Source organism: Protopterus annectens, chromosome 1.part0, assembly GCF_019279795.1.
Source record: "Protopterus annectens isolate FY-2018-M chromosome 1.part0, PAN1.0, whole genome shotgun sequence".
NCBI lineage: Eukaryota > Metazoa > Chordata > Ceratodontiformes > Protopteridae > Protopterus > Protopterus annectens.
In genome coordinates, this window is record NC_056725.1 from 826,087,988 (window position 1) to 826,108,558 (window position 20,571).

The 20,571-nt window shown below is 39.7% G+C and overlaps 1 protein-coding gene across 7 annotated transcripts in view; it reads right to left on the reverse strand.

The window, feature by feature from the left end:
* TFB1M (transcription factor B1, mitochondrial) overlaps nt 1–20,571 on the reverse strand; it is a 796,864-nt gene that overhangs the window by 721,115 nt on the left and 55,178 nt on the right. For 5 of the 7 annotated variants that reach the window (XM_044063432.1, XM_044063422.1, XM_044063444.1 and 2 more), the window contains exon 2: nt 17,722–17,877. In XM_044063432.1, coding sequence (XP_043919367.1) covers nt 17,722–17,854 — 133 coding nt within the window. In that variant the 5' untranslated portion in view covers nt 17,855–17,877. The remainder of the gene's footprint in view (nt 1–17,721; nt 17,878–20,571) is intronic. The other 2 variants (XM_044063418.1, XM_044063437.1) reach the window with 1 other exon arrangement.

Here is a 20,571-nt window from a genome sequence, read left to right on the forward strand (position 1 = left end):
TTAACAAAACCTGCTTGGGCTCTGAAAACCATACTTAATTTATAATGCTTAGAAAAGGTATGTACTGAAGACCAAGTAGCAGCTTCACGGATGGAACTGGCATCCAAACTCTTAAAGAAAAGATCAGAAGAGGCAACAGTCTTAGTGGAATTAGTTCTAATGGAAGTAGACAGACACTTGTCATGAAATGAGTAAAAAAGGAGATCAGCGCAGATATTCAGGAGGAGGATGGTTTGCTTAGAAAAAGCCAAACCCTATGTCATGGGATGAAAATAAACAAGAAGCTGGTCAGACTTATGAATAGCCTTATTTTTATCCAAATAATACCCGAGCTGTCTGTGCAAATCGAAGGTATGCAGGGCACTCTCACTAGCAGACTGAGAAGGAAAAAAGGGAGTTGTACTGCCTGATTAAAGGACAACTTGTTGACAACCTTGGGCATAACCTTGGGCATAAAAGAAGGATTAGTATGAAGAGATATCCTGTCCCTGTGAAAAACCCAAAAAGGAAGAATGGCCATAATGGCCTAAAGCTCAGAAACCCTCCAAGCAGAAGTAACAGCAAGCAATAAGATAGTCTTCCTACTACAGTGTTGCAAAGAAGCTGAAACTGCAGTCTCAAAAGGAGCCTGGGTCAATTTTTCCAAAACAAATTTAAGGTCCTAAGAAGGATAAATAGGCTTCCTTGGGGTTCTAAGATGCAGGATGCCTTTAAAAAACTATTTGACCTCAAAATGAGAAGCCAAAAATGGATTCAAGGGCAGACAGGAAGAAACAGCCAATAAATGGGCCTTAACAGAAGAACAGGCCAAGCCTGAGTGCAGCTACTCACACAAATAGGAGAGAACCAGAGGGACCCCCCCCCCTCCGAAAAAGTGCCCTAGCTATGAGCATGGCACCAGACAGAACATCTTTTCCATTTGGCCATACAAGACTTTCTGGTTGCAGGTTTTCTTGCCTCCTGTAAAACCCTGGGCACGTTTGCAGAAAAAAGATGCCTAAAAGGGATCAAAACCCTATCACCCACAGTGTGAGTTGAAGAGTGGACAAGTGAGAATTGCTGAGTGGCCCCTTGTCATGTGTGAGAAGATCCAACCAGTGAAGTAATTTGGGGTGATTGCCCCTGGCTAGATGTATTAAGAGGGGGAACCAATGCTAACTGGCTAAAAGGGAGTCACTAGCAAGACTTTTTGGGGAGTCCAGCTGAATATTCTGTAGGACTCCTGAAAGTAGAGAAAGGGGAGGGAAGGCACAGAGTATCATACCCTTCTAAAGGAAAAGAAAGGGCATCCGTCTTCCACTGCAGATGGCATGGCATTCTGGAACAGAAGAGATGGGAGCTGCCTGTTCAGACGGGAGGCAAAAAGACCTACCTGAGGAATACCCCACCAATGGCCTATGTCCAGAAGCACATCTCTGTGAAGCATCCATTTGTAAGATAACGTTTTGGACCTGCGCAAGGAGTCTGCTACCAGATTGTGCTCTGAGGGAAAACACACTGCCTACAGAGTTATCTGATAACTGACAGCCAGACTCCAGGCCTGAAGAGCCAAACTGCAGAGAAGGTAAAACTTTGTACTCCCCTGCTTGTGGACATACTGCATCACTGTGGTGGTGTGTGTGTGTAAACCATCAAGGGGCCTGGAAAGAGCATGGGGTGAAAAGCCTGAAGGGCCAGAATCACAGCTCTCATCATCTCTTTGATGTTGATATGGGCTGACTTCTAAATGGGGGGGGGGGGCAGAGACCTTGAACTTTCAAGTATCCACAGGAAGCCCCCACCCCATGTCTGAGGCACCAGTGAACAGTTCTCGAGAAGGAACCAGAAACTAAAAAAAGGGCAGGCCTGAATTGAGGGCAAGTTGGTGAATCCATCATTCGAATTCTTCCAGTAGGAGAGGCACTCTGAAATCCAGACACTAGCAATGCTGAAGTCAAAGTGACATGACGTATCACTGAAGATTTCACATATGCAGTCTGGGAAGAGGGAGCACTGCAACACAGGAGGCCATGAATCCTAGGGCCCAAAGAAACTAGCTGGAATGGCAGACAGAGGAAGAAGAAACTGAAAGAAACCGGTGAAGGACAAAGCCTTAAGAGATGGAAGAGAGGCCAACATTGGCACTGTCTGAATCCTGCATCCCCAGTACACATGATCCTGAGTGGGAGTCAGAACAGTCTTTTGGAAGTTGATAGTGAAGCCCAGACTTTAAAGGAGAATTATGGTGTACTCCAGAGCCTGGAAAAGGCAACTGGAAGAAGGTGCCTGAAATCAACAGGTCATCTAAATAAGGAAAAATGTGAATGCATTGGAGTCTGTGAAAGGCAATCATAGGAGCTAGACACTGTGGTGGTGGTGCTGTGGTAGCGTTGTCGCCTCACAGTAAGACGTTGTTCTGTTCGATTTTCAGCTAGAGCGTCTTCTGTGTGGAGACATGCGTGAATGGGCGTACCTTCGTTGAAGGTTGTGCGTTAGGGGCTGGAAACTCTGCATCTAAAAATCTACTGCCAATCATTAGCGGACCAGAGTTCTGCTGTGGTGACCCCTAACTGGGAAAAGCTGAAAGACGCAACAACAACAACCCTTGGGACAGTACAGAGGCCAAAGGGATGATCAGAGCAATGAAAATTGTATTTATTTATTTATTTAAATTTGTTGACCAGGAGTGTCCGACTGGACGTAGGTCCATTTTCAGCAGAGGCCCGGGGAGAAAAGCTCCACAGTAAAATAAACAGACAGTAGTTACATTGGATTACATAGCGATTAACAATTTAACATAGCAATTACTTGCAACATATTTACAGATGAAGAACATAGTACATCAGTAGACAACTAGAATCTTTATCTGTGAAGTACATAACAGACATTAACAAATGTTACAATGAGAAGTTCCTGCTGTATAATAAGTACTAGGCTTATGAGCATCTGAGCTTGCTATAATCAAGGTAGTTAGTGGAGTGGAAAGAAAGGTACTGGTTGGATGGGGTGGATGATATTAGAGTGGGAGTTGCAAGGGCATAGCCAGCATGTTTTAGGTGCGCTTTTAGTAAAGTTTTGAAGTGGGTGCATGATGGTACGGAGGTAATTGTGGGTGGGAGTGAGTTCCATAATTTGGCTATGGCGCAAGAGAATAGCGCTTCACCAGCAGAGTTATTGGCTTTAGTGATCTGCAAGTGATTTTTGTTGCTGGATCTTAGTGGTCTGGTGGTGCGATAGGGTTGGAGTAGATTCTGGAGGGATGGGACATTTAGTGGATGGTTTACTAGTTTGTGGGCGAGTGAGAGTTGATACCACTGAAGGAGGTGAGGGAGTTCAAGCCAGCCCAGTTCAGCAAGTGAGAGACAGTGGTGACTACGGTAGGATGCCCTGTGGCGAATTTGGCGATTTTGTTGTAGCAGGTCTCTAGCTTGTTTAGATCACATTGCCTTAGGTTGGTATATATTGGAGAGGCATAAAGTAGGGTGGAGATAATGTGGGAATTTGCTATTGAAATCTTTGCTGCTTTGGTGAGAAATTGCTTATTTCTGTATAACACTCCTAGTTTTTTGTGGACTTTTTTTATGGTCATGGATATGTGAATGTCAAATTTTAGTTTATTGTCTATTTCCACTCCTAGCAATTTGGTGTGTTCAGTTGGGTATATAGTGGTGTTGTATTTTGCTGTGATGTTAAAGTGAGAGTTGTTTAGAGTATGTTTGGTGGGTTAGAAGATGAGTAGTTTAGTTTTGTTTGGGTTGAGTATTAATTGGGCATCGGATAACCATGTTTCAACAGAGGAAAAGGCTTCCTGTGTGACTTTTTGCAGTTTGGGTAGGGACTGGACTGAGCAGATGATGGTCGAGTCATGTGCGTATTGTATGAGTGTGCCATGTTTGGTGGCAGAGGCTAGATAATTGGTGTAAACAGAGAAGAGTAGGGGTCCAAGGATGGATCCTTGGGGAACCCCTATGAAGACAGGTAGTTGGGGAGATATGTCATTCTGCCATACAATGGATTGTTGGCGGTCAGACAGGTAACTCTGAAACCAGTTGGTGACTGATTGTGAGAAGGATAGGTTATTGAGGACAGAGATAAGTTGTTTGTGTGGGACCACGTCAAATGCTTTAGATAGGTCTAGGAAAGTAGCAGAGGAGAGATAGCCATTGTTTTATGCTGAAGGATAGTGTTAGTAAATGAGAGTAAGGCAGTGGTGGTGCTATGGTTTGGTCGGAAACCATGCTGAGTACTGGAAAGGAGGTTGTTAGTAAGGCGGTAGCCTGAGACCTGAGAGTGTATGCATCTCTCTAGTATTTTGGAGAGTGGAGAGAGAATAGCAGCATCTAAACATCCAGATCTTAAAATCATCAGCTCCACAAATAGGAAATGAAGAAATAATATATACCAACCTCAAAATTAATGAAAACAAAACCATCAACATAATTGGATGCTACTTCCCACTTGGCCAAAACATCCCTGCACTAGAAAACCTCCTCAGCGGTAATTGGTTATTTCTGCGGAGGGTCCGCCTTTGTGGAGGGGAATTATATGTGATACTTTCCACAGTGTGGGAACGTAACTTTCTGACAGAGATCACTTAATCAAGATGGATATACTGGGTAGGCCAAAGCATCAGCTGCGATTTGTAGGTATTCACTTGGGAGGTTGTCTGCTGCTAATTTGGTGGGTTTACGTTTAGTTAAAAGAGTTTTTTTATGTTGGAGGTAGGTACAGGAGAAAAAGAGAAGGCAGTGGGGAGATTACTAGTTGAAGGTGTGGGTTGGAGGGGAGGGGGGCTGTGTTGTTTAGCTAGTGATAGTATGGTTTGGGTGAAGTGTGTGTTGAATGAGGTAGCAATATTTTCTGAGGAGTGAGGGATGTTAGGAGGAGGGGTACTGACTTTACTTGGGTGGAGGATGGAGTTTATGGAGGACCAGAATTGTTTGGGGCTGTGTTGTGAGGAGTCTAGGGCAGACTGGTAGTATTGGAATTTGTCCTGTTTTATTAGCTTTTGACTCTATTGCGTAGTTCTAGGAATTTCTGTCTAGCTGAGGGGTTTTGGTTTTGCCAGTGCTCCCAGGCTTTATCCCTGTTTTTCATTTCTAACTTAGTGGTTTTCTGTAGCCATGGGGAGGGTTGTGCTTTGGTTCTGGAAAATCTTATGGGGGCATGGTAATTAAGGATGTTCAGGAAGGTAGTATTAAAAATTCAACTCGTCATCTAGACTGAGGTACTTTAGAGGATGCCAGTTACATTCTTTGAGGGATGAGATGAATGTGAGTGGGTTAAAGTTTAGTTTTTTACGTATTTGATGGTAGATGACAGGTTTAGCTTGGTATAGGTATTTTTTGAGTAGGAATGTTGGGGAGTGATCACTGAGGCTATCTGATAAGCAGCCTGTTATATATGACTGGGGGCTCTTACTGACTAGTATCCAATCCAGGGTAGTGTGCTTGCTGGAGTTTGTATTTATCCTGGTTGGTGACTGGACTAGTTGGGTGAAGCCATGAAGGTGTACATGATGGATTGGATTGTTGCCAGAACAAGATTGCCAGTCAATATTGAAATCACCTAAGATGATAGTTTCTTGGGGGAGATGGTGGGTAGACCAGCTGAGGAGGTTTTCTAGTGGAGGGATGTTTTGGCCAAGTGGGAAGTAGCATCCAATTATGTTGATGGTTTTGTTTTCGTTAATTTTGAAGTTGGTATATATTATTTCTTCATTTCCTATTTGTGGAGCTGATGATTTTAAGATCTGGATGTTTAGATGCTGTTTAAATATTATAGCTACACCACCTCCTTTTTTGTTTAGCCGGTCTACTCTTAGTATGCCGTAACCTGTAGGGAGTATTTGCTCACTGGTAATGTGAGGTTTTAGCCAGGTTTCTGTCAGGATGACTATATCTGGGGAGTACAAGTCTATGGTGGCATGGAGTTCATGGACTTTGTTGGATATACTTCTAATATTTAGGCTTAGTAGAAGGAAGTCACTTGGCTTTCTATTGTCCGTAATATGGTTTCCTGTCTGATTATGAGGATTGGGGTTGGAGATGGTAGGGCCAGGGTTGGGGTGGATGTCTCCATTTAGGGCTAGTTTTGATATGCATGAGATTATTAGTTTTCTCAGTTTTTGAATGTGTTTGTTTATAAGGGAAACTTTATGATTGTGCTCTGTGGGTAATAGGTATGGTGGGAGGGTTACTATGTTAAGTTGTAGGGATGCTTTACGTTTGAGTAATAAAGTTGGTAGAATATGTGGGGGATCCATAGGGATGGTTCTTGAGCTGGTGGGAGGGGAGCTGAGTGTGGGTGAGACATGAGTGGTGGTGTGAGAAGTAGTACAGTGGTAGTGGTTGAGTGGGGGAATGATGGAGCTTTGGTAGGATGTAAGATATGCAAGGAGAGTGCATGCAGTGAGCATAGGAAAGGTATGCTTGTACATGTTAGTTGAGGAGGTGTGATAGTAAAGGGAAGATGGAGGAGGCAGTGTTGGGTTAGCGCTGTGGTTGGCTATTGGAAAGATGGGAAGGGTTTGAGTGCAATAAAAGTGGGACCACTGGGGGCGAGAGGGAATAGGGGCAGGGTGGGGAGCGAAGCGGGTATTGACCCTGTTAGTTGCCCGTATGAGGGGGCTGGAAACAATCACAAAGCAAAGACAAGTATGTACCTAGAACCACTTCCCTGATCAGAATCTGCAGAATCCCTCGAGGGTCCAATGATGTAATCAACAGTGGTTCCCCCTCAATGTCCAGAGAAGACACCTGCAAAGCCTAAGAGGACATGTGAAAGGTAGAATCCATGCTGGCCTCCAATAGGGTCGTGGCGGAGGAATCCAAAGTCAACACCAGACAGCCTGCAGAGCTATCAACCACTTCTAGAGAGATGTCAGATGGAGGCTGGACAGCCAAAGAACCCGACTGAGATTTCACGATTTTCTTCTTGCTTAACAGAAGTACCTCGGGGTTAATCAAATCTGCCAGGCTACCCTGGGCCAACTGTTTAAGCCTCTGGTTCTAGAGATAGGTGGCCAGGGAAGACAACTGTCTTCTAAGAGTTTTAGGCCCAAATGCCTTACAAATACTACAGGAGGTTTGGTCATGGAAAGCACCCAAACAAAATTGACACTGTTTGTGACAATCCTTATGGGGAATCTGCCTCCCACACTGACATTTTCCCTTCTTGGGTAACATAACCTCAAGGTAATCAAAGGAAACAAGCTCAAAGTAATAAGAAAAAAAACAGCAATGGGGCACTTATCTGATGGCTAGGTAGTCAGCACAGCAAAGGATGTTCAGACTGATGACCGATGATGACATTCAGACTGGTAGCAAAAAAGTTCTGGGTAACTGAGTCTGTGCATCACCTTTATGCCCTGAAGTCCTATATGGGGAGTATGTGTGTGACATATGGCATATACAAAATCTAAAGGCTTTGATATTCTGGCCAGACATTGGGCAATTCTTGGCAGGGGACCCCCAAGGTGAACAGTATTGCAAAAGTGATACAGACGGACATCTGCCTTGAGACATGGGTGAGGTGACAAGAAGCTGTATTTGCACGTGTCTGTGTGTGTAATGTCCCAGCCAGTGACAGCAGGTTGGTTAACTTGTTCAACTCAATCCTTATACTTTGACTGCAGGAGACAAGAGCCCGAATCCTCTACTCTCCAACGACGAAACTCTCATGCAGTGATGCATTTTTAAGGACTGTTGAGTTTCAGTGCATTTTCAAAGATGCATTTTGAAGGAATGTTGCATTATAGTGCACTTTCAAGGAATGTTGAGTTTCAGTGCATTTTCAAGGAACATTGAGTTCCAAGGGAGGAGAAGACTACTGTTGCTCATGCTAACTCTGCTTTCAATGTGTAAATGCTTTGTTTAGCAAATGGCCACCCTCTGTGTTTGTGCTATAAAATTTGAAAGCAGTGTTAGTAGCATAATGGGTAGCATAGTTGCCTTTGGTGCAGAAGGTTGTGGGTTCTCCTTCCACACAATGTATATGGAGTGCTGATACTGCAGTGCTGCACTGCTGAGTATGTCCCCATTTATATGAGATGCCTAGTAACTATGAACTTGTTGTCGGTTTGATAGCCATTCCCTAATGCAATATTACCAACTTACTAATTTTTTTTTTAAATGTAACATGGGCAATTTATTCTTCAAGGGCAGCAGGCATAGAATTTGTACATGAAACAGTGAAATATAAAGTTGATTGCCAGCAGCAACCTCTTCATTAGTTATAGAGCTCTTTAATTTGGAATTATTCAGGTGACTTTTACTTCTCCAGAGATTGTGTATTTTGACTGATACTGGTGGATTGTAATGACAGAAGATTGAGTGGCCTCCTGTGGGTGAAATGTTCTGAAATGGGTAGTTTTGTCATTATTGGTTCATACGTTTTGCTTCATTGCTTACTGGAAAAATGTTCAAAACTACAAATTTAAAACACATTCTAACAGGTGGTGGTGTATTATACAAGGAATATAATTTTAATACAATCAGGAAGATGCATCAAAGAACACATGCATGTATGCATGGTCCTAAAAATGTGTACAAGAGGCCTATGATTTGAAAACAGCCCAAAGGTAAACCTTAATCTGCTAATGGCCAGATGCATTTTCTTTGAGTGTGGGGTTTCAATACTGTTGTAATGAATGCGAGTTTCAAGGACAGATAAGTTTACTGTTCATGCTGTTTTCACTGTGAGACTGTATTGCTTTATTTAGCAATGGCTATCAGTATTTGTGCTATAAAATATGAAATAAAAGTGTTAAATATCTCTAATCACTGTAGAAGTAAAGAAGAAAATAGTATAAACACTGACAAGTTTGAAGTGTGTTTATGGTAACTAGGGAGAAATAGCCAAGTAATAGGACACTGGAATGACTGTGTGGGGGGCTTGATCCATTACCCTGCCTAGGTCCCTATTTCACCACAATCTGGCTCTGACAATAACATCCCTGTTCAGGCTGCCTATGGTATTCAGTAAGACATTGCAAGTCAATGAGTTTATCTTACCATGTGACCATGCTCAAGTCAGAAAACACAAGGGATGTAACCTTCCCCCTTCAGGAGAAGTTGGAATGAAGACTTGAAGTATGCACTCTATAGACATGAAGCAGCAAAACAAACTACCACATCATATCTTTAACAATGACAACCATCAGCACAGTCAGACTACATGCCCTTTTGCCAGCAAGCCAATCAGCACAGGAGACTATACATACTGGACGGTACTTTATTCAGATGGAATTCAGTAAAACTGATCACCACAATAAAACATTCCCCAGCATATTAACAATAAGTACATACATTTTAAATTATTTTTGAAAATACTGCAATTAGCAGAACTTTATAAAAAATACAGTAAGCCAATGTTCATGCTTTATAGAAATTAAGCTGACAAATTTCATCACCTCAGCATAACTGGTATAAAGGCTGTAGAGGCTATGTTGGCTAAAGTTTTGAAGTAAAAATATTATAAAGAGGTCTATATTAGATCAGCGAACGCTTAAAAAAGCGAACGTTGATTGATCGAACTTATGTAAGCGAATGTTTAAAATATTGAAGCAACAGAAACCCCAAATTTTTTCCTAGGGAAAGAATTTGGTTGCCCGTTTCTGTTGCTTCGATATTTTCAGTGCTGTGGTGGAAAGTTACGGGTCGGGGTCAGGTAAGTGTGCGACTGTGTGGATGTGAGTGTTAGGGCGGGTTAGGTGAGTTAGGGTTAGGGCGCGGGTTCGGTATGTGTGCGATTGTGTGGACGTGAGGGTTAGGGTGGGTTAGGGAGCGGGTGAGGTGAGTGTGCGATAGTGACGGACCTTAGGGTTAGGGTTTGGGTTAAGGTAAGTGGATAGTTAGTGGTGTGTGTATGGTCTAGTGTAGGGTTGAGTGTCAGATTTTAGGTGTATGTGTTTGGACTGCTGTTTGTTTGGTGTGCTTGTGTTGTGTGTATGTGTTTTGGATCAGCGATGTTTTTCCCTAGGAAAAAAAATCACTGTTCTGACAGTTCGAGAGTGTAAGTTTCGCTTACATAAGTTCGATCAATCACCGTTCGCTTTTTTTAAGCATTCACTGATCTAATATAGACCCTTATAAAGGAAGTGAATGCACATTGGTAGCCAAAAGTGAACATTTAGGATATTTCTACAGCAGTAAAGGGCAAATCTGGCATACTGTTAGTAATTAATATTTACCTAAATGCCAAGCATAGGCAAATGAATTCAGACAATATATTCAGGTTATGACTACCCCAGCTAGGAAGGTTCCTGTTTTTCCTGTCATATTTTGTCATATATACTGAACAGACTAAACAGTGTTTTCAAATACTCCTAAAATAAGACAGAAAACTATCTTCTAAACAGTGCTACCTCTACACAACTTACCATCCCAGCAGCATGTAAACATGCACAACTACCAAGACACACTCCCACTTCCCTTCTTTGATAATATGCATGTGTTATGCGCATACCACACATTACAGTCATCAATCACTACCCCTTTTGTCCACAGACCATCTTTCTGCGAGAATAGCAAATGTCCAGCTTCCTCTCCTGTATCAGTGCTTAGTTTCTCATTTTCCTTCTACTACTCATATTGCAAAATACTACTACTCAGCCATCCTCCAAGTCACCTCTGTTTGCTCCTGTGCTACACTCTGTTTTCTCTTTCTGTCTAGTACTTGAATAGCTATCCCACCTTCCTACTTTCATGATACCCATAGATCATGGCGATGCACCTTTCCCCTCAGCTCAGAACACAACTGCTCCCTCAAGGCTAAAGTGCAGCACATTACAGACATGGAGCTGGTCTGTCTCTGCTAGAACCTGTCTCATCCTCATGCGAGTCTCAGTCCCTTCATTCTTCTCCACTGTTTCAGCCAATCATTATAAAACTTTTTTTTTCATAGAATGCTGGATGCTGGTGAATGCAATACTTCTACGAATATTACCTTTATCCCCCCTGCCAGTTTGGCATTTCTCTGCTAACTCATCATCCATACTTGCTACAACCTCAGCTAATTCATCTGACAGGTCACTAGTCACTATTAGAACCATGACTACACAGCTAGTTTGTCATTAGCGACTTGAACATATCCAAAGACTTAAAAAGGAAAAAGTCATGGGCATTCAAAAGCCATGTAGCTGAAACAGTGTTACATTTTAAGTTGTCATTTGCATTTATCCCATGGGCCTCCTCTATGCAAAGTTTAAAGGTATTATACAGTGAAGACTCTAGCTTGGCTGGGTCTTTCTTGCAGGTTTTACCGAACTGTTTTTACAGGAGAGGATGTTTAGATTAATGTCCTTGGCCTAAGCTATAGACAAAGTTTTTTAACCACAGACTTGAAAAATAAGACACAAGGTGAAAGGCATGCAAATGGCAAGATTCTTGTTTTTTTTCCTTTAGCAAATGCTCTCAGTAGGAGACAAGAAGTCTGCAGGTGCAGGCAATTCGCCAAGGGAAATCTATAAATTATACTCAGAACAAAATATACCAAGATTCTTTCACGCATCTGCAAGGTTGTTAGCTTTTTTTCAATGGTGACTGATTTTAGTTGGGGACGGTCAGCCTGCAGGTACCAGAAATTTTGATGGTTCTGAGTACTCCTGACTGACAGAAATCTACCATTTAAAGATACAGTTTCAAACAATTCAGTGAAAAACAAAACACAGCAGATATATACAAACATTTGGTATGGAGTATGTGCATTCCGTAGTAGGAACTCAGACAATATTTTATTCCAAAGATACAGCAACTAGGCTAAACTGGATATACATTTTATTTCAAAGGAGCATGTGCATTTAATTGAAAGCTATAACATACCGTCAAATAACTATTTCAGACCATGTACCAAGAAAAACTAAGATAAAGATTCAGGGTAATGAAGTAAAATGAGGCACTGGTACTTTCCTACTTATCTGTTGAAAGGAGAGTAGTTTAAGGGAATGGGTATTGGAAATTATTAGAAAGTTATTAGGGAAGACAGAAATTACTTCAGAAGAGATAGCTAGTAAGTGGGATAATTAAGTTTAGAATAGGATAGAAATAAAAGAGAAAGAGAAATCAGAAATGTAATGGGAATTATTTAGAAGAACTGACAAAGGTTAAAGTATTGCAAAATAGAGGTAATCTCACAGAACAAGAGGAGGGACAGCTGCAGAGTGCTAAACAAGAAATAAGAGAGTATTTGCATAATATGCATAAGCTTGGAAAGTTTGTTGTTAAGCAACTATGTTTGATAACAACTCCAACTTAAGCAACAGAAAGAAGAAAGTTTGTTGCCAAACTTATGGAGACTATGACAAGAAAAATGATCAGAGATCCAATAAGCATGTTAAACATATTTCTGAAATTTTAGAAAAATTGGTATAAAGCAGAGGAAACCAAAAGGCACACACAGAAATATTTAAGGAAGACTTAATTATGCCAAGGTTAGAGGAATATGAGTCACAATAATTAAGAGTTAAGATAGGAAGATACGAGATAAAAACATTGATGTATAAATTAACCAAGGAAGTTTCCAGGAACAGATGGTACACCTGTGGAAGTTTGGAAGCTGGATTTTTTTTAACAATATTTTAAAACAGGGGGAAGTGCCAGTATCTTAGAAGAAAACTGTGATGGCTGCATTAACAAAACAGGGTGAAGACCCTTCAGACCAAGCTTTATGAAGACCCATTTCAATTTTAAATTGTAAAGTGTTTTATGTCTATACTACCTAACAGAATGGCAAAGTTATTGCAAACATTGATAGATACAGATCAGTGTGGTTTTGTGGGAGGAAAGCAAAGTTTGACAACATTATTGCAACAATAATGATCTAGAAGAAATCAGAAAGTAAGAAAATACTGCTATTGTTGGTGAGTACTGATGTAGAGAAAGCATTTGATAGAGTTAGCTGGGATATTATGAGTAGAGCAATGGAAGCATTAACATTCTCTGACAGAATAACAAGATTAAGTAGGAGGATATATGAATGGTTAGAAGCAATAATTAAGATGGGAGGGTTTCTCTCCAACAAGCTGTGTTTGAATAAAGGAACCAGCAGAGGTACCCTCTTTCCCCTTTGTTATTTGCTTTACATTTAGAGTTACTGGCAAAGAAAATACTGGACTCACAAAATGCAAGGGTATAACTGGTGTGGAAATCAAGAAAAATTAGTTTTAATTACTGATAATATTATTTTGCACTTGATAAATATAGAAAATAACATTTTGGTGATGTGGAACATTTTGATTCAGTATAAATTCTTTTTGAGACATAAAATTAATGAAGATAAAACAAGGCTATACATTTTAAACTATGTACCCACACATCAATTGGTTCAGCAATACACATATTTATGGGGGCACAAATTATTTTACTGTATGGATTAAAAAGTATTCAGTTTTGACAACTACGAATATACGGAAAGAGACTAAACAAAAGATGGCACAAAAACTAAGACACTGGATGCTCTTGATTATGCTAGGCAGATAGGTTTCACCTTTGGTTTACTATTTTATGCCAATATTATATCCTTGAACTCCTCAAACATTTGTATAACCTTTGTCTTTGAAAACATATTAAGACACCATAGCAGAACTCGGCCATTGTAAAATCTCTCCCAAACACCCTCAAAACCCTTCTCTGCCAACAACTTCAGACCAATATCTATCCTTCCAAACCTATGAAAAATTCCAGAAAAACTAATATACAACCAGTCACATCGTGCACAATTTTACGGTACTTTTGCATGTCACAAACATGTTTTCTGAACCAGTTTGAGTGTCATGACTGCTCTCTACACACTCCATGATTAACTATTTCAAAGCATAAACAAGGACTCGTTCAGATATTCCTGTCTCATTGATCTTACAAAGGCCTTTGACCTCAAAGAACACAGTCTGCAGTCCCCATATCACTAAATTGATACAAATCATTCACCATCAATGTATTCTTCTCAGTCCAGCTTAGATCCTCTACCGCCCCTCGACTCCACTGCTCAAGGATTTCAGCAAAGCTCAGTTCACTCTCTTATTTATTTACTTTATTTTACATTTGTTGACCGGGCTAGTCCAACTGGATACGTGTCCATTTTCAGTGGAGGCCCGGGGAGAAAAGCTCCAAAACAAAAACATACTAAAAAAACATACTAAAAATAACACACAAAATACATACTAAAAACAAAAATATACTTAAAAATATATAAACATCTGATGCTAATGATTAGGAGATGGCATTAATATAGAATAATTCATCTTCAGTTTAACATAGTATACAAAAAGAAATGTAAGTACAGTATCTGGTAGGTTTTAAGCATGGTAAGTAGTACTAAGTAGTGACTGAGATAGGAATTAAGAGTGAAGATTTGAGTATAGATTGGGTACATAAAGATTTAAGGTAGAAAAAATTAGGTTATGTGGGTAGCAGACAGATTAGAGAAAAACAGCTTATCCTTTTCTCCTTATTCATAAATAAAAATGGCAGCTAACCATTCACACCTTCCTATTATTCTCCCTAGGACAACATGGTGACATACAGGTCCAAGCTTATTCCATTCTCATAACAAAAAGCAACTGGAAGATGTACTCAACCTCTCTGACTGCTTAAATAAAAAATAAAGTGATGTTTTTTTTCGAGCAGAACAAAACCTCAGCTAATTAGCTGACATTTGCTTTACATAACACCCCACTCTATGACTATCTATGACAATAAAATGTTTAAATACCCGTGTATCTGGTTATAACAAACCTTTTACATTTTAATATCACGTTCAAATCACCAAAGCCAAAACAGATAAGCTTCTTTTCTGGGGCAGAAAAATGTCTGACTTCCTCACTCCTTCAGGTGGAGCTGCATTAGGAAAGGTGTACTTCCGCCTTAGAGTACGACCTTCTAATAATGACAGATGCCTCCAAAAAATCTTAACTCTCTCTAAACTACCAGTAACAATCTCTGCAGATTTATTTCCTCATCTCCTACGGGGGAATACCACTGGGTCTCTGTAGCTAAAGTTAAATAGTTCCCAAATGAACACAGATCAACTCTTCTACTGGCTATACAAACCCCTCAACCTTAACTCAATTTCTTTCCCAAGATACTCACAAAAGACACACCCCTTACAACTTCAGCTCTCACACCACCACTGCATCCATCCTCCAAGTGTAGAGCTCTTTCTCTTCACTTTGCTCCAAGATCTGGGAATCTCTCCCTCTAAACTTAAATGACAACCAATTCCTACAAAAAGCTAAAGTACAAACAAGAAAAAAAAAAAAACTCCTGGTGCGGCAAGCAAAATGTAAATGCTTTTGCATTACAGCTGCTATGCAAAACTATATGTACTACCCCTTGCCTTACACTTAACCATTCTGATCTTTATGTACTTCTTTACCTCCTTCTCCTCAACAGACACTTTCCTTCATTCTACCTCCATCTGCTTCAACCTTCTCCAACTTCTGCAGTCTTTCCAAAATGTAAACTTTTTATCCTCATTTTTGCTTTCATAATCTGCATTTGTAAATACTATGAAAATTAAACGTGATCTTTATCACTAAGTTTGGAAATTAGCAATCTAACTGTACTCTCTAGGAAGGATATCACTTTATTATTGTAGGACTATACATAGATTTGTCTTAAAATGACTTTCTCTTGATCACACTTATCTAAAATCAATACATACAATATGTATTTTTCTTCTTGGATATTTTAACCCTGAAATGAACCTGAAAAAGATCCACTAGATTAGTGTTATACCCCAGTTAACAAAAATAAGCAAAAAAATTAATTAATATTAGTCTAGCTTATCAGGATTAACACAGGCACATCATGGAGCTGCAGGTGTGCAGCTTCCTAAACCACATTTAAGAACTCTGCTTGAAACACCAGCAGTCTTCTCTTTTTTCTCCCCAGTGATCTGGCAGTTGGCACATAGGAACATGGCTATGAGCTGTTAACACAATGATTCCTGTAGTCCAGAGTTTGATCACTTCAGTCCCAATTTACCTACTATGTGACTGAAGCATGCAGCTTATCCAGATGATGGTCTGGGGCAATTAGGAAGGTGGGCTGGGCTCCTCAAATGGTCACCTGGACCACATACATAGTAACTATCTAGGAATAAAAGTGAATTTTTCCTTCACCCTTAAATGGCAGGCTTTGTCATCCCTAATTTAGGAATCATCTTAGAAATTTCACTAATTCATATACCAAATATTTTCTTGGATTTTTTCCCTATAGTTCTTATTCCGGCTCTTCTTAACTTTCTTACCTATCTATACCACCTTAAAGGAACCTGCTTTACAATTATCGTAGGTGCTTCATTTACACTTACTAGAAACTTCACAAGATCTTGGTGCAACAGATGCACCTTCAAGGATTTTAAATATCTATCTGTAGTTGCTTGTTAAGCACAAAACATAATTCACCATTATCAGCATGAAAACAAGCTGCCAGAAAAACACAAGTACAGACATAAGCATGTGCAATCTCTGAACCTCAGTATCAAATGTATATCTGTTAAAAGATCTCACATCAGTGTCACTAAGCCAACAAATTCCTGAAAAAAAAAAAAACTTCAAAGAGCAGCCACTGTTTTCCCCTCGAAAAACAGCAATCTTTTTTTTTGTTTTGATCAATATTTAAGCACTCCTAACAGCTGACAAGCATATGGAAAATGCAGCTCAGTGCTGTGAAACAAACGGGTGCAGAGTAATGCCAGTATAATGGAGGACATGAGTCAGCCAATGTCAGCAACATCATCAGACAGATGCAGCTTAACTATGGTGAAAAAAAAAAAATCAAGCCAGAAAAGTGAGGTTCATTTGTTACAATTATACAAACTTCCTCCCTGAAGCAAAATTGCATTTATTAATTGTGTTCATTAGTGTATTGTCATACTTTGCAAGTACATTATGGTACATGATAAGTTAACTGCCATGAGGCACATTGCCCTAATCACTTCATATTTATTTGGGCTGTTTTTAATAAAAATCTTTGTTAATGTTTTATTAAATCCACAGCCCACATAAATTTAGGATTTCCCTCGGTGATATCAACTAAGGGCTCTTCCATAGACTTTAATAGGCACATTTCTGCACTTGTGCAAAGTGCATCCATTAAAGCCTATGGATGCATTTCATGTTTTCACTGAGCTGATGCCACCGATGTTAAAGACCATCTTTAAAATTTTGTGGCATCAGCGAGGTGAAAACAAATTTGGCAACAGCTGGTTCAAGTTAATGCTCTAACACAAATGTCTACCAATCAGGTGAAAATGCTAATCAGCACTTTTATGTGCCACACAGAATGGTGTTAAAGGTAAGTTGCTGAGTACAACAATACACTTCAACTCTGTAAGCCCATCAGGCAAAAGTCTGTTTTTCTAAAGGTGACTTAAAAGCAATGTTTGGTTAACACACTAGCACAGTTTAAATAAGTGGAAACATAAGGAATGAAGCCAAGAACTACAGGATGAAGTTATTAGCAGCTCACAGCTCTAATCTATAAACTGTACTGTCAAACTAAATATACAAAGCAAATGTTCACTAATAAAGATGTTATATATAAAGCTCTTTCAGCCAAATGTGTCATCAGTCTGCATGCTTAAAATGAATGCTAATGTCAAAAATCTATAGATCTTTTAACCTGGGGCATATGCCAGTATCACAAGCATGTTTTGCACCATGGTGCATGCAACAAGCTTTTATTTATTTATTTAATTTAAAGAAAGAATGCTGTAACAGCAAAGGACAATGACACTAACCTGTAAGCCTTAGATCAAGTAAGAAATTCTGAGACATCTGTCTTTCTGCTCTTAGATTAAATAACTTGATAATTTCTCCAATTGTTGGCAATGGCGGCAGGCGATAGGTGGCAAGCTTTCCTGCTGCTACCATATTCCAAACCTGATGTCAACCTGCTAGAAAAAGAAAATAATACAGTAAACATTTCAAACAAGTTATGATGTGCTGTAAACCTGGAACAGCAGCAATAAGAATCAGAAATATTTATCAATTTCTAAATTAAAAAAACTTCCAGTTTTTAAGGTGTGATTACATACTTGCATAAACTGCTGTCTTACAGGATAAAAAAAATGTACAACAGCTGAGAATAAAAATACTTGAAATTTTCATCATCCTAAAGTCACTTGAGACATCTTGCTTTTATACTTCTTAATTTTATCTTCCCAAAGTAACTGAAGAAGGCTTGCCTTTACACCTAAACACAATGTGATCTACACATTGAAAGAGTATGCGATCATAGGCTATAGAACTGTGCAGGGCACTTTCTTACAATATTACTGTTTGATAATAGTCAAACAGTAATATTATAAGAGAGCTCCATGTACAGCTAAAATATTACTGTTTTATATAGTCATAGCCTTTTTTTAATGAATCAGCCTGGCAATTATCTTTCAAAGTCTTTGACAGACTGTCAAAGACATGACTAATCAAAACATTAACTTGAATACACCCTGTAGTGCAGATGGATAAAGCCCTGACAGAGACCCTGATGATACGATATTGCGTAGTGACCAAGATGATACATACAACAGTAACCAGGGTTCTGTAACAGCTCATTTTGGGGGAATGTAGGCCCTCAGTCCATTGCAATACTAGCACTCCATAGAGATCATGCATCACAGCAAGGTAGCAAAAAGGGAAAGAACATACACCCATCTAGCAGTGTATCTGTTCACTGCAGCTGGGATAGGCATATGTGCAAAAGTGCACATTTCACCAGCTGACAGAACTGTGCGACAACTACATGATAAGGCTGACATAGGTGGGCTTGGACAAAGAGGAGGAAATAATATGGCTGCTTGGATTACAACCCTTTGTTAGTTGCCTCTGAAAAGTGGCTGTCAGCACAACGTGATGTAGAAAAGGCAAATATCTTCTGGAAGGTGGGAACTTTCAATGAAGGTATTGGGGTTCAGTGACTGGTGTTGTGGGGGAATAAATGACTTTTCAGACTGACAAGAAGGACTAATAGGAGCAGCAGGAGGGAAAAGAACCAGAAAAAAAACTAGCATGTTCAAATAAGCGTAGTGTTAAACAGGCTTTCATAGGCTCTTATGTGCCCACTGTATGAAAATGTGAAGGTATGACTTCTGATGTGATTTCAGAAATGTGAAAACTATGAACGTTTAATTCAGCATTATAAACTTTTTTTCTGCTGACAGTGGTGCAGTAAAATGTTATACAAGGCAGAGTTACCACACACACCTCAAGAATAAAACTACAACAAAACAATGTTATTTATAAAACAACATGCTAAGGTGCAGCTATGAACCATATCTGTATGTATGTGTGCCTGTTTGTTTATAACTAATACACATACACACACACACCCCTTTACTAGCTGTCTAATTATATTTCTGACGAAAGGTTAGATCTCAGTGAGTCACTCCCTTTTGTTTTCCCCAGGGGAAACTATAACTACTAGATCTGGTTACCAGTGAGCCCCTGTTCAGCTAGCACACAATCATCAGCCAGGACAGACTACCAAAAAGAAGCACAAAAGAAAGCAGGAACTCAGCTCACACAAGTACATTAACACTAAAAATGTAAACACCTATCTGCACTGGGGTCATCATACTCTCTTTCATATTAATTTATTTAATGAAAGGCTACATTTACGAGTCTGAGTCGTGACAGCTGTCTATGGACAACAGTAAACACATTTCTGGTTTTGTTCATCACAAAATGCATTTCCTGTCTTTTATTTGTACTATAAATTTGGTAAGTGGGATAGACCAAAATGCCAGCTTTCAGCCATGTTCCAGGAATTAATGGATACAGACTTAATACACAATTACACGTAAAAACAGCAAAGACTGAAGGTGCTAAAATGAAACACAGGGTCAGGCATCTTGGCTGCATTAGTCACTCTCTAATCCAGGGAGCCTCCCATGGCATCTCCACTTTTGCCCAATGCAAAGGCAAACAAGCAAAAAGAAACCCATCCAGGAAAAAGTAAGTCTGACCATGTGCATGGGGGCTCAAATGAGATAAAAGCCATGCAATCATAAAATACAAAATTTAGTGAAGCCTGAAAATACACTGAAGAGGATTTGACGGAGGGTCCAACACTGCTCCAGACTGTCTGCTCATAGATATAATATACATTCTTGGTTCAGAGGTAAGTACTAGACTACTTATCTTTGTGGGTCATTTTAAGAATAGCGAATCAAACCCTGTGCATGTGACTGTAAGGGAAACACCTTAACCATTATACAAACACCATCCCTTAATTGATTTATGATGTTTTTCCCATGCTGACGCCACTGAAAATTATAGATGGTCTTTAGCTTCAGTGACATCATCTCGGGGAAAAATGTGAAATGCAGCAACAGAGTTTAATGGATGCATTTTGCACAAGTACAGAAACACATCTATTAAATCCTATGGAAGATCCCCAAGTTGACTTCACCAAGAGAAAAAACTTTACAACAAAAGGAAGAAATTGATGCAGAAAAGAGGAAAATCCCAGGATGCAAAAAACTCCCTTACCAGCCGCAGTAAGAAGCTGAGATCCCTCATAAAATCCTCCAAAGCTAGTTACGAAAATAAAATTGCCAAAGATTCCAAAGACAACCACAAGGCATTCT